At 42.1% G+C, this 15,254-nt stretch overlaps 1 protein-coding gene across 1 annotated transcript in view; it reads right to left on the minus strand.

The window, feature by feature from the left end:
- tenm3 (teneurin transmembrane protein 3) overlaps positions 1-15,254 on the minus strand; it is a 211,850-nt gene that overhangs the window by 147,019 nt on the left and 49,577 nt on the right. The window contains exon 2 of the mRNA XM_051702870.1: positions 14,821-15,027. Within this exon, the coding sequence (XP_051558830.1) occupies positions 14,821-15,019 (199 nt within the window). The 5' untranslated portion in view covers positions 15,020-15,027. The remainder of the gene's footprint in view (positions 1-14,820; positions 15,028-15,254) is intronic.

The following is a 15,254-nucleotide window of genomic DNA, read 5'->3' on the forward strand; positions in this document are numbered from 1 at the left end:
GTATGATGCTACAAGCTTGGCACAACTATTTTTGGGCAGTTTCTCCCATTCTTCTTTGCAGGACCTCTCAAGCTCCATCAGGTTGGATGGAGAGAGTCGGTGCACAGCCATTTTCAGATCTCTCCAGAGATGTTCAATCGGGTTCAAGTCTGGGCTCTGGCTGGGCCACTCCAGGACATTCACAGAGTTGTCCCGGAGCCACTCCTTTGTTATCTTGGCTGTGTGCTTAGGGTCGTTGTCCTGTTGGAAGATGAACCTTCGCCCCAGTCTGAGGTCCAGAGCGCTCTGGAGCAGGTTTTCATCAAGGATGTCTCTGTACATTGCTGCATTCATCTTTCCCTCGATCCTGACTAGTCTCCCAGTTCCTGCCACTGAAAAACATCCCCACAGCATGATGCTGCCACCACCATGCTTCACTGTAGGGATGGTATTGGCCAGGTGATGAGCAGTGCCTGGTTTCCTCCAGACATGATGCTTGCCATTCAGGCCAAAGAGTTCAATCTTTGTTTCTCATGGTCTGAGAGTCCTTCAGGTGCCTTTTGGCAAACTCCAGGTGGGCTGTCATGTACCTTTTACTGAGGAGTGGCTTCCATCTGGCAACTCTACCATACAGGCCTGATTGGTGGAGTGCTGCAGAGATGGTTGTTCTTCTGGAAGGTTCTCCTCTCTCCACAGAGAAATGCTGGAGCTCTGTCAGAGTGACCACGGGTTCTTGGTCACCTCCCTGACTAAGGCCCTTCTCCCCCGATCGCTCAGTTTGGCCGGGCGGCCAGCTCTAGGAAGAGTCCTGGTGGTTCCAAACTTCTTCCGTTTACGGATGATGGAGGCCAGTGTGCTCACTGGGACCTTCAATGCTGCAGATATTTTCTGTACCCTTCCCCAGATCTGTGCCTCGATACAATCCTGTCTCGGAGGTCTACAGACAATTCCTTGGACTTCATGGCTTGGTTTGTGCTCTGACATGCACTGTTAACTGTGGGACCTTATATAGACAGGTGTGTGCCTTTCCAAATCATGTCCAATCAACTGAATTTACCACAGGTGGACTCCAATCAAGTTGTAGAAACATCTCAGTGATGATCAGTGGAAACAGGATGCAACTGAGCTCAATTTTGAGTGTCATGGCAAAGGCTGTGAATACTTATGTACATGTGATTTTTTTCATTTTTTATTTTTAATACATTTGCAAAGATTTCAAACAAACTTCTTTCACGTTGTCATTATGGGGTATTGTTTGTAGAATTTTGAGGAAAATAATGAATTTAATCCATTTTGGAATAAGGCTGTAACATAACAAAATGTGGAAAAAGTGAAGCGCTGTGAATACTTTCCGGATGCACTGTATATATATACACTATATTGCCAAAAGTATTCGCTCATCTGCCTTTAGACGCATATGAACTTAAGTGACATCCCATTCTTAATCCATAGGGTTTAATATGACGTCGGCCCACTCTTTGCAGCTTATAACAGCTTCAACTCTTCTGGGAAGGCTTTCCACAAGGTTTAGGAGTGTGTTTATGGGAATTTTTGACCATTCTTCCAGAAGCGCATTTGTGAGGTCAGACACTGATGTTGGACGAGAAGGCCTGGCTCGCAGTCTTCGCTCTAATTCATCCCAAAGGTGCTCTATCGGGTTGAGGTCAGGACTCTGTGCAGGCCAGTCAAGTTCTTCCACACCAAACTCGCTCATCCATGTCTTTATGGACCTTGCTTTGTGCACTGGTGCGCAGTCATGTTGGAACAGGAAGGGGCCATCCCCAAACTGTTCCCACAAAGTTGGGAGCATGGAATTGTCCAAAATCTCTTGGTATGCTGAAGCATTCAGAGTTCCTTTCACTGGAACTAAGGGGCCAAGCCCAGCTCCTGAAAAACAACCCCACACCATAATCCCCCCTCCACTAAACTTCACAGTTGGCACAATGCAGTCAGACAAGTACCGTTCTCCTGGCAACCGCCAAACCCAGACTCGTCCATCAGATTGCCAGATGGAGAAGCGTGATTTGTCACTTCAGAGAACGCGTCTCCACTGCTCTAGAGTCCAGTGGCGGCGTGCTTTACACCATTGCATCCGATGCTTTGCATTGCACTTGGTGATGTATAGCTTGGATGCAGCTGCTCGGCCATGGAAACCCATTCCATGAAGCTCTCTACGCACTGTTCTTGAGCTAATCTGAAGGCCACATGAACTTTGGAGGTCTGTAGCGATTGACTCTGCAGAAAGTTGGCGACCTCTGCGCACTATGCGCCTCAGCATCCGCTGACCCCGCTCTGTCATTTTACGTGGCCTACCACTTCGTGGCTGAGTTGCTGTCATTCCCAATCGCTTCCACTTTGTTATAATACCACTGACAGTTGACTGTGGAATATTTAGTAGCGAGGAAATTTCACAACTGGACTTGTTGCACAGGTGGCATCCTATTACAGTACCATGCTGGAATTCACTGAGCTCCTGAGAGCGGCCCATTCTTTCACAAATGTTTGTAGAAGCAGTCTGCATGCCTAGGTGCTTCATTTTATACACCTGTGGCCATGGAAGTGATTGGAACACCTGAATTCAATTATTTGGATGGGTGAGCGAATACTTTTGGCAATATAGTATATATATATATATATATATATATATATATATATATATATATATATATATATATATATATATATATATTGCTGACCTTGAATAAAATAGCTAGGTCAATGGAGGACATTCAGACAACCTCCACAGTATAGTCGGCTGTGCTCAAGAAAATGTGATGTGCATAGAAAATGCAGGAAAAAAGTAAGATATGGCAAAAGGCTGATGGATGAAAGGTGTGCTGAGAGACTAAAAGAAGAAGACAGGTGTGGTGTGGTTTGCTTAAGGCAACATGCGAATACGTGAGTGAAACTCTGTTGGGCATCACAACACATCTAGCTTCTAGCTTTTGTCTGGGGTCTGCAAGCATGTATCACACCTAAAAGTTGTCTACATATACACACACACACACACACACACACACACACACACACACACACGCACGCACACAACCTCAGAAAAGGCTATAACACATACAAAAAAATAAAAAATAAATAAAAATATTTGATCTGTTCTTTGACCAAAACAAAGCAAGTACCTGAAACCCAGAGGCGGTGAAAGTGCACAGAGAGTTTTCCGATTGGATTCTCATAACTTCCTCTAGGGAGTGCTTTTGTACATTTCCATAGTCTAGGTGAACATGTTCCATTGGGTCCTATCTTCTTTGCAGCTGGCAGTTTCAAAGAGCAAAACAACAAAATCAAAAACAATGGAAGGAGAGGAAGAGGGACTGTTGAGCCTGTTAAAATTCAATTTCCAGTCTCCTCTGCAACTGATGGCGCATGGTACCATTCACTCCCATGATAATCAGACTGTCAGAAACACAATCAGTCGGGGAAAGACACTCTTCTGTACTCAATTATCTTTTGCTCACACCAGTAAACACAACTCAATATATTTCCTATGCCATTAGGCCTGGGGAAGATACACTTTACAAGGGGGGTGGCAGAATTTTATCCCCCAGATCACAAAAGGACATTGTGGTTCTACTGTGACCACAGGAGAGACCTCTACAAAGCATTCCAAGGCCACATGAGAGAGACACAAACATCTATAAATAATAAAGTAAAAGAAGTGCATAGAGCACATGTATATTGGGGTTAACTCAAGCATAAAAAAACAGAGGAGGGACATGCAACACTGGCATAAAATAGAGCTTAGAATTTAACACAAGATCAGACCATTAAGGTCAATGATGCAATGTTTAGACTTGTATTATGCCAGCATAGTGCATTTGGTTACCATTTATAAACATATAATATTTCCACATCTGTTTTTTTCAGTCAATGTTTTATACAAATGGAAAGGTTGTATGAAAGCGTAATTTTCTTTAACATATTTATGATATTTGCTGTACATGAAAAGTGCAGTAAAAATCATGGTAAAGTTTAGTGGTTTCAGTATGTATGAGATATATGTTAGAACATTCAAATCTAGGCTACTACTGACAATTATATCCATCTTAAGATTCTTGTATAGCTTTTTTTATATGAGCAGGACATTTAGTATATTCACATAAAGTTTTGAGCTTGGGCTTCTATTACACATGGGCCTGTGGTAAGATTTTAGGCTTGGCTGCAACAGCAAGTTTATGTATATAAAAAAGGTCAGCACCAGAATGTCCAGCAGTGTTGCAGGCATATTCCTTTCCTGGCCACATAGTTGTATTTATGTATTAGCGAGAGACACCTCTGAGAGCTCCCGATAAATCTCAAACTTTCCCAGTTTCATTTTAATCACAGAAATTTGAGTTGAGATGTGATGGCACACAATGCAACAGCGAAACACTTCAAATCGTATATTTTATAGCCTCTGGCTGTTCTCGCCTGGCTGGCTAGAGTGGAATGAAATAAAAGAGAGTAAATGAAGTGTGGGAGGAGACGATCAAGTGTGTTGATCTGACATACTCAGCATTTTCAGCAATTGCTCACCTTATCTCTATTTAATATCAAGGGAGAACTATACATAATGCATTTAGGTAGACAGTGCACTTGCGCACGCACACGCACACACACAGACACACACACACACACACACACACACACTCAAGCGGCAAAAAAAACAAAAAACTAGGGGGATTTGGGAGGGGGACTTTATAGCTCTTCTCTAAGACAGCTCACCAATATGTCTCCATTTCACCGCCATATGTTTGCAACACAGGTGCCATTCCACAGCGTGGATGGACATTTGTCACGCAGCAGGCCCTATTAGTCCCATCACATCTTTCTCTCCCCAGGGACACCGTATACAGACCCTTTACATGCCCAGTAACACTGACTCAAACCCACTCAGTGACCTCAAGACCTGACCCCTCTTAACAGCACATCCACACCACTTCTCTGGTGGCAGCAAAGGGGAGAGTCTCCTCTGCCTGAGACAAGAGAGTGGTTGGGGGAGTCAGGATGGTCATGTCAGTGTCTGTCACTACGGGAACCCGAGACTGATAGATGCGAGTTTTATGGCCAAGGCATTGAAACACCATCGCTGATGGATAGCCCTGCCTGACATAACTCATCATACAAGGGCTGTCATGCTCCCGTACAGCGAAAATATTTTAAGAGCCCTTTTGATTAGGATTTCACAGGCAGTCCTGAAATTACAGCCACTGCGGTTAATCTCTAATGGGGGTGAGTGATAGCTATTCAGAAAAAATTAAAGTGCTGCTTATCTGTTGCAACACATCTCGGGCCTGAGCTTGTATTTCAGAGATGGTTCATCAGCAGACATCTGACCTGCAAAGTAAGCATGTGTGAGAGAGATACAGAGTGCGAGAAAACAGAAACACTAATGCCCTGACACCCTGAGTGTCAGTGCTTATATCCGCGCTGTCAAACTTTAGATTACCTCACATGTCCTTCACCCACACCTGTCAGAAAGCTGGGAGCACTTGGAGAGGCCTGTCATATCGAACATCCATCCCCCTTCTTGTCTGTTCTCAATGCTCATTTTGTAAACCTTTCCCTATGAAAGAGGCTTTACAAAAATAAGGCCTGAGTTGCTCAATGGGGAGCGTCTATCAACGTCCATCAATGTCTCTTTGCCGTGTCTGCTCACAATGGCGGTGTCGGGCGAGGGGGGCACTGTGTAGTTGGGCTGTAGTTGCTTGTTGTGGGGAGACAGAGAAGTGAATGACTCCAGCACTAAATGGGATCTAATAGAGCTGTGACCTGTGAGAGGCAGATAGCCAGGGGAGGACAGAACTTTTGAGACGAGCTGACAGTGGGGCAGGGGGGAATTGGTGGAAGGGCAAGAGGGTTTTGTTGTTTGTACCTCTCCACTGGGGCGCTCATAAGGCTAATGAGTTTATTTACGTGGAACATCTTATGGGGGGCAGAGATGTTAAGTTTTCATGGACTATGCTGAATGAACGCAAATAAGTGCTTTTCAACTCTGCTGTCCAGCAGAGTTTAGTTTCAAACACACATGCCTGTAATTTTTATAAGTAATCCTGAAGACCTTGATTAGCTGGTTTAGGTGTGTTTGATTAGGGTTGGAGCTAAACTCTGCAGGACAGTGGCCCTCCAGGACCGGCGTTGAATAGACCTGTGGTAGGCTATGAACGAGTAGTAGTATCACATGGGAGCTTGTGATTAAAGAGAGTGGTAGCATCTCTGACATTTAGAGAACATCTGGGCCAAGGCCAAACTCTACAAAGAGGTGGCTGGTGTTTATTCCTCGGCCTTGGCCAACCACTCCAATGGCCTAGATTACAGAAAACACACTTGACTTGACAAAGCACATGTCACAAAAGAGACTTTTGAAAGTTTGGTACACCTGTATTGTGCAGAGATGTGAACTGCATGGGCTGTAAATTGATGGCTAACACATTGTCCTAACCAGATGTGATAAGATTCCAGCGACAAGCAACCTGTCTGTCCACACTAGACGTGACATGAAATGAAATGTATAAATCAGATCAATCACAAACAGAACAGTCTGTTTATTGAACGCAACTCATTTTCTCACTGAATCTGCGTATGGGCATATGCTTTCTATGACAAACCCAGAGGGGATAAATACACAATCATACACATACACAGGGCAAAGTTACTTTGTGAATTGCATCAAATTTCATTCTGTTACCACTGTTTACCTTCACACGGTACTCCTGTTGTTATTTCGCAGATCTCCAGGTGACAGGGAAGCGGAGAGAAAGTCAGAATGAGCCGGAATGTTACGCCTCTGCCATTTTGAACCAGTGTGTTAGTGTGTGTGTGTGTGTGACAGAGCTCTGACTGAAGAGGGTGAGATCTCAAGCACAACATTTGGTAGGTGTGTGACACCCTTGGCCAACACCGAGTTGTTGTGAACTGGCTAGTAAAATGCCAGCTTTAATATACTGTTATAAAAATAATTTTAAACCCATTTGTTGACTGGGCTGCCCGGCACGACGTCACAGAAAAAGAAACCATTCCAAAAATAGAATCCCCAGTCATTCATTGCAGCTGGTTAGGACAAAACATTTTTTCAACATGGAAAAGATACCTTTTATCATGTGTCAAGGTGTTGCATCACATCTGGTTAGGACAAGGTGTGAGAAGTCATGTCAGATGTATATTGAGTTACTGCTCATTTCCTCCAGAGGAGGTCTGATGTGAGAGTATTACTTTCTTGAAATGAAGAAATCAGAAGTTACTTTACTTTACTGCAGCATGCCTGGCATTATAAGTGGGATTACTCGCCATCCTAACTGAAAGGCCTGTAAAATGTCAGCTCACTGTCATCAATATGTGTCAAGATGCTAAATTGACATTTCAAAAGCGCACCAGTCGTTGAAAGCTAAAGCCGTCATTCGGGAGGCTTGACAGGAATGGAAGGAAAGGTTATTTGTCAACAATGTGGCGGTCTGTCATGTTTCACCTTGTTTCACCTTGCATTAATGCGGACTGCCATGGGGAGGGGGCAGCCACGCAAAGAGCTGAGTGACATATCAAATTTCCAACATCTTCAAAGATAAACACATTACACAAATACGATTTGCATCACTGGAACACAATGCAGCCAGACGGCTAGTGTCAAGACTTTCTTCAGCTGTGCGGATCGCAAATGTCACATCACATGATGTCACAACATGGGAAGGAACTGATAGTCAGGGTGTGAGTTTCTTTAAAGATAATGGCTAATATTGGATGTTTCTGACTTGTAGATTTAATAAAAAGAACTAGGATGATTAAAACATACAAGAATCCTTTGATTCAATGAATGAAAACAAACTTGGTGAGTCAAAGTACATTCTGTCCTGGATTGAATGTTAGTGCGAGTGAAAAATTATGTTTGAGGAGTATGTTTGTGCCTGAGGAGCATGATTGCATGTGGCCAAAATGACTATAAACAGGGAGCAAGATACACATGAAAGCTTTCTTCCTGTTGAATGGAACTGAAATAATAGCATTGCTTGATTCGCTAAAATCCAGAGCTAAACAAAAGCAGCTGCTAGACACAAGACTATAATTTTTTGGTGGGAGGCTAAAATCAGTCTTTTCCTCTAAAGGAGAGATCAAGCCTCTGCCACTGCATGTGGGACGTCATCTCTTTGTGTGGAATCTGGACAGGACACTGCGTCCTCTGATAAGAGACCCAGACAGAATTGAAAATGGCTCCTTTGTGAAGCGTCTTTGGTTGACAGGTGTGCGCGCATGTGTGTGGGCGAGAGGATGGAACTGGCTGGGGAAAAAAAGGGGCCCGATATGGGTGCATCGGAGAGGAGACATCCATTCCTCACAAAAAATGAGGGAAAAAGAGGTGGGTGACTCAAGGTCTTTCCTGCTGTCTTTTTCTATTTTGCCACTGCCAGTGTGGATTCTGGCCTCTAACAGCCAATTTAGCATCAACCCCCAACAGAGAACAGCCATTACTAAAGAGTAATGAACAGAGGCACAAGGGACAGCTCACCACTCGACTCACATGGTAAAATTTTGACCAGTTTGTGGCACTGTGGGATATATGTGGGCTCCCACCATCAAAGAACAGAAGACAATTGGCTTTGGGTGGTTATTAATGGAGGTATGTCTGAGGTAAAGCAGAGGCCCCCATTTTGGGCAGTGCTGCCGAAATTATAGGTCAAGCAATGAAAGAGAAGATGTAGAAAGCCTGGATTGATGCTCGTCAAACATTCGTAGTGTGTGCTATTTGTAAAAGATAAATATCAGCAGGTTGTGACATTTATCTGCCTGGCTGTCTATGATTTCCGGGGGACAAAGTGGTTTTTAAATATTGACAAACTCAAGGGCAAATCATTACCAGAGATCAATCGAACCTATAGCTTGTGTACCCAGAAAATGGAAAAAGGAGTGTTTTTAAGTAATGATTAGAAATAAAAGGAAGGGAAGAAGAGAGAGAAACAGAAATGTAATTACACTATTCAGAAGGCTGTAAATTTCTCAAACTCGTCAAACCATGTATTGGTAGTGAGAGGCAATTTAAGATGTACCAACAATGTGGAGGGAGTCTGACATTAATCCTCAGCCTTAGAGCTGAATTGCAGGTTCATAATTTGCCATAATTCAGAGTAATTGCTGTGGGGTTTAGAGGGATATTATTTCTTTTTTCCACTTTGATGAGTCCCCTGATATTACCACTTGGAGGTGAATTAAAGTGCAAGGTTGTAGTTCTGCAGAAATAATGCATGAGTTGAAATGGTATATGAAATTATTTGCAACACCAAATTGAATGTAGAGCTGTGATAAACAGCACCCCATTCAAGATGAGAAAATGAGAGGAAACATGTTTGAAAAGTGTTCTTTTAGCAACCTTGGGCTTATTGTCTTCTGTCTGCCAAATCCGGGCTGGAAAATTATCATGATATATTTTCCTTCTGCTATATTTCCTCCATTTCTTCCCTAATTAAGTACTCGTTACACAAAGAGGGAGGTTTTGTATTGCTCCTGGTAGACCCAGTGACCAGCAGAAAGCCTGTGAAATATGCTTAAGTTTAAAGGGATAGTTCATCCAAAAATAAAAATGCGGGTTTGGAATGACATGAGGGTTAGTAAGTGTCAGAATATAAATTTTTGGGTGGACTATCCCATTAAACATTCACGAGGCCAGTGTGAACATTTACAAACGAATGGGCTAGCTGATCGCTAGACATGCCAGGTGTTGAGACAACCCTTTACCTTGTTTGACATCGGAAGCTCTCAGAAAGAACTGAGCATTATTTAAAATACTAATGATGAAACATTTTTTATGGTAATGCATTTTTAATGAGAAGGTGAGAACGAATGCTTTTACTGCAGCAGACTGCACTGAGCTGCACACACACACACAAACATACATACACCTTTTAATGAGGCGAGCAAGGTTGAGTGTTACACTGAACTGTAACTGACATACAGCTACGCTCCCAATTACATCCAACCCGCGCACGGGGAGTGTAGGCTCTACCTAGCAGTGCAATGAAGCAAATGTTACACAGACAGAGAGACAGACAAACCGATAAACAGGCAGGCAGAAAGACATATAACTGGTGTCAAAATGACTCCATGCAACCTTGGTGCAACCACACAAAAACCATCAGGAGGAGAATACATACAGTAAGGTAAAAAATTTTAAGAAACATAATATTAGACTTTAACTATAAAATCCGTTATAAATACACCATTGTGGAAACATGTTGCATCATGTCAGTTAGTGATGGTAGAAATTTAATGAATGCATACAAGATCTGCTTTGCAGCAGCTTTTCAAATAAATAAACAGTACCAGTGAAAAGTTTGGACACACCTGCTTTTTTTTATTATTATTATTATTTTCCAGGTTTTAAAATAGTAGTAAAGTCATGAAAACTATGGAATGACACAATTGAAGTATGAAAGTTATGTAACTTGCTGAGTGTTTTCCTCTCCAATTTGTGAAGTCCCATTCTGTACAATGCTAAGTGGTAGAGATTCAAATGAGACTCCTAGATCAAACTCCTCCGTGAATATATTTTCACTAGTGTTATTCTACCCCTAACATAACCCCTGAAACTACATAGTTCCAGAAAAAACAAAACAAAAACAAAAAAACACTGATTGTGAGAATGGCGCTTCTGATCTGAGTCCAACCCTGATTCATCATCTTTTATAGCCCCATTGGACTGTTTCTACCCCCATTTTGAGCTGGTTCATACTGAGAGTTCTCATTGCTTAATGCTATTTGTTTACCTGCAGGCACTGATGTGGCTGGCTAATTGAAACTGTGTCCCATTCTCTCTAAGAAGGCATGGAAGTAGTGAGGAGAATAATAATAATTAAAAAAACATTCAAGAAGGAGCAAAACAGTGGAAGCTTGAGCAACCCATGTGGTTGCATGAGCAAGGCGTAGAAGTCGGAGACCTCTGTCGTTCCTGGTAAATGTTATTGGAATTCCTGTGCTATAAAATTGTGGCTTTCATGCCCACTGCACCTGACAATAGCAATCGGTGCATGAGAGAAGACAGGCCAGGGGACCCGAGGCTCAGTTTCAGAGAGTGGTAGCTTCAGTCAGCCCCCCAACTGGCTAACAAGACAACAAGAGTCCGTGTTGGATGGGTTATGCAGACGGAGGGCAATCGCACTCGATGGACAGAGCTCTTGTTCGCTGTCTTTCTGTCCAACTTCTTGATGTGTATTCTGTGTTTTCAAGCGGGTCTTGACAATTATCACAAAGAAAAGCAAAGGTAATGTGTTCTAATATTCAAAGATGAGAGGAAACCCTCAGTGCTGACTGTTTTGAAAGTCAATGTTTTTGTGCTATTAGCAATATTATTTTTAACAGATCTTAAAGCTGAAGTGTTTAATTATTTCTAGAAATACTTTCAACTATCCAAGCATAATATGCAACTATAAGAAAGCCACTTGTATACTGATTTCCCAAAAAAGTGTAAACGCTGTGACTCTATGGCGGGACCCTCTGTTCGACTATCTTTGACCAGTGGTAGAAGGGAGGTGTATATCAGAAAGGTGTTTAAAAACAATAATTATTATTTTGCAATTTTGTTTGGTGATGTGAGTGGTGCAAAAATGACACTACAGATTTAAATACACAGGTCTGTATAGGCAAAATAACAATCGGAAAAAAAAATCTCTCTAACGCAGATTGCTTTCTGTATTCATCTCTTCAACTTGTTTCTTCCCATCCTCCCTCCCTCTGCCTGAGTTCATGTCTTTAATATGGAGGGCTGCAGACAGGAGCCGGCGCACTGACCTGCTGTCAACTCTCAGACTATAAAAGCTTGGCCTCTGAGGATGTGAGGTGGAGACTTTTTTAACCCTCCCTCTCTGTCTCTTTCTCTCTCCACCCCTTCTCCAGTTTGATCTGCTGAGTGGGATGGGCAGCATGCATCTCCGCAACGATCAGCAACAGCACCTCTGCTCATTACAAATATCGATGATTGCTTTAAATGATGAGACGTCAGGGCTTGGAGTGCTTCCCGATTCCCACTTGACAGCCGCACATGGGTTGGCCAAAAAGACTTAATGAGGGAAAAGTGGTTGAGGATGTAGTAGCTGAAGACTGGTGGTAAGCTTGTGTTTTCCTAGTAACACTCATGTTGCCATAATGCTGGATGGCTATCGAGAAAGGCCCTCATTTCAGGTGTAATCTCATCCAAAATGAGCTGCCTGATCAGTTTTTTTTAAGACATCATGAAATTGTTTGAAGTGTGCAGTTTTTTGTTAAGTTTATATGGGGCATATCAAAGAGCTCGCCCCCTTCTTCAAAATCAGCAAACTGGCTTTAGTTACATTACAGCCATGAACCGTGATTTGCTACTTGCTAGTCAGTTGCAGGTGATTTTTGGGGAGAGGAACATTCTGATTCTAGAGAACATTTGATTGAACAAAAATATGTGTAGTGCAAGTCAGTGAGTTGTCAATATTTTCCTAGAAGAGTAAGACTGTAAGTTTTAAATGACTGAAGTTCAGCCATGTAACTCTATGTGGTGCATGCTAAAAGGTTCTTTGAACTTGTTATCTGTTAGCCAACCATCTTGCTCATATGTGACATGTTAAGCCAATCGGCTTGCATGATGTAAGCTGATTGGTCCTTTCAAATGTAATTGGGTAGCCAATCAACTTTTTGCAGCTCATTTTTGCAGATAAGCAGGTCTCACTGCAGCTCACTGTGAGAATTTTCTATTATAATGCTCAGGTGGTTGCTGGGGATTTTTGCTTTTGGCCATGACACATAGGAACGCGTCTTTGACAAGGTAAGCCTTAGCCAAATCTGGCCTGGCACACATTGCTATCTTAGGTAATTTGTTAAATAAATCCACACATAGCTAGGCTAAGTCACTATTTAAAAAAGCGCTGGGCTTTCCATGTCCAGGTACACATTATGAGTCTGGTCACCTGCCATACAAGCCTTTTGGTCAAGCAGGGCAAGTCACATATTGAAATTTAGTTAATTAGCGTTACGCCATTCGGCCAGTGGCCACGGCACACCTAACTAGCATACACTCAGTGCAGATGGCTCTTCAGAGCAGCAGCAGTACACAATTCTTGGCGATAGATCTTCTTGGTTGAGGGGTTGTGTTTTTTGTTTATGTGTAATGCATGTGTGCAGCTTCCCTGCTTTGCTGGAGATTGTATGTATGTCTATTTATGCAGCAGCATGTCCTATATGCTCGATGCAGCATGTTTTGCATTTTGTTTAATTGTGCAGCAGCAGAAGCATGTCCACATGCTTAACTCATATAGTTAACTAGCATAGCATAGGAGTACCCTAGCATATACACAGATGGCTTCAAAGCTATTGGAAATGGACTAAATGCCACAAAAGTCCTTTAACCAATGCTGCTTTTGATTAGGTCCTCGATGGCAGAGTATGTATGGATAGAAGGAGCTAAATTTGTCTTTTTCTTTAAAAGCAGCATACTGTAAACATGAGGACATGTGTGGTCCAATGTTTGGCTCAGAACCAAAGCTGGCCAAACTTCTTGGTGTCACTCAATGGAGACATAAAGTCCTATATCCCATAAAGTGCTCTTAAAACAACACACTCATCTCTTGCACCACAGAATTGAACAATTACACAGAGGAGAGGCCTAAATTAAATTTTCCATGCTAGTTTGCTGAATAAACAATGGCAAAGTAATGTCCGTGCATTCCCCTCATAAAGCAAATCTAATCATACACATTATGGATAAATACCAGTACAAATGAGATGATTCTGTTTAAGGCAGGCTTTTAGAGGTAAGAATACATTAACAAAATGTCAACAAGTGAAGAAAGTAGACAAGATTATCTGCCGGTGATACAGGTTTCTGTCTGGTTGAAATAAATAGTACAGAGTTCCAATTCATTTTGATCACTACATTTCCAGAACTTGTCCAGTCGTTCTTAATTACTGGATAAAGATTTTTTTAAATCATTCAATATCGATTACACTCAGAGAGAACACTTTCTAGCTGACTGAATATTTCAGAGCTGAATATAACTGGAAAAACACAGACTTTTCCATGTCTTTTAAAGATTTTATTAATTCCCATGACTTTTCCATGCCTATAAATCACAATTTTAAATTCCCCTGATATGTTTTCCTTAACCGTGCGAACCCTGAAGGTAGCTTGAACAGTAGATACAAGTTCTGGATTGTCTGTGAGCGTATACATGTGTCTATTTGTTTCAAATGTGCTTATGGGTGTGCATCAGTCTGTAAGATGATGTTACAGACAGCTGGTGCTCCTAAGGTTCTCAGACAAAGATGCAGAGATCATAGAGCACAAGGACAAGTATACACTATTGGAGTTAGTGTTTGAGGAGACATAAGATGAATACAAGAACAGGAGGAGGCTCTGGGCATAGCTGCCAGAGAGATGGAGAGAGAACACATAAAATAGAATCTGCTCTGAGTGGAAGCAAACAGAGTGTTCTTAACTTAGCACAGTTCATGTTGCTGCTTTAATCAATCTAAGTGCATTCAAATTTAAACTAGCCATTCTCCGCTCAATACAATTTTGAGCATACAAAATTGGGTTTATAGTGCAATACAAGATCTATGGCCATTTTATACACAAAACCATTTAAAATCCCTCTAATCTACACAGAGGTTGAGCACTGCTGATTAGATGTGACATTCTCCAATAAAACTTTCCACAAGGCCTGCAAGCAGTTCACTCCAGTGGTTTTAACTGGGAACACGCAGCCTTCACGCTTTTCTTACTTTGCAGAGAGAGAGAGAGAGAGAGAGAGAGAGAGAGAGAGAGAGAGAGAGAGAGAGAGAGAGAGAGAGAGAGAGAGAGAGAGAGAGAGAGAGAGAGAGAGAGAGAGAGAATGGTCACCTTACCATTACAGCTGTGGCCGGGGCCAGGCTGTGTTACGGGTCTATAGAGAGCGACTGTGTACTCCTCCTCTGAATCAGAGTCCTGTGCCGCCTGTGTGGTGGCATTACTTAAGACGGTACTCTGGTTGTCATGGAGATTGGGTGAGGGTGGTTGAGAATGGGAATGCTCAGTGGTTGATGGACTGGAGAGAGAGGATGGCATGGGAGAACCTAAAGAAAAGAAAACCACTTTAAACCAACAGAAACCCCCCCCCCGAAAATAACAACCACAAACGAAAAGTACTGAAAATATAACAAAAGAGCTACTTTGAAAAATGTCATTACTTTAAATATGAAAAGTTAATTGAAATTTTGAAGAAAAAAATATATATAGCTTATTAGATATTAGTAGGATAAGCAGCATAAAGTGCATGCATTAAAATAAATATAAGTAGCTT

This window comes from Myxocyprinus asiaticus, chromosome 7, assembly GCF_019703515.2.
Source record: "Myxocyprinus asiaticus isolate MX2 ecotype Aquarium Trade chromosome 7, UBuf_Myxa_2, whole genome shotgun sequence".
In the NCBI taxonomy this organism is placed as follows: Eukaryota; Metazoa; Chordata; class Actinopteri; order Cypriniformes; family Catostomidae; genus Myxocyprinus; species Myxocyprinus asiaticus.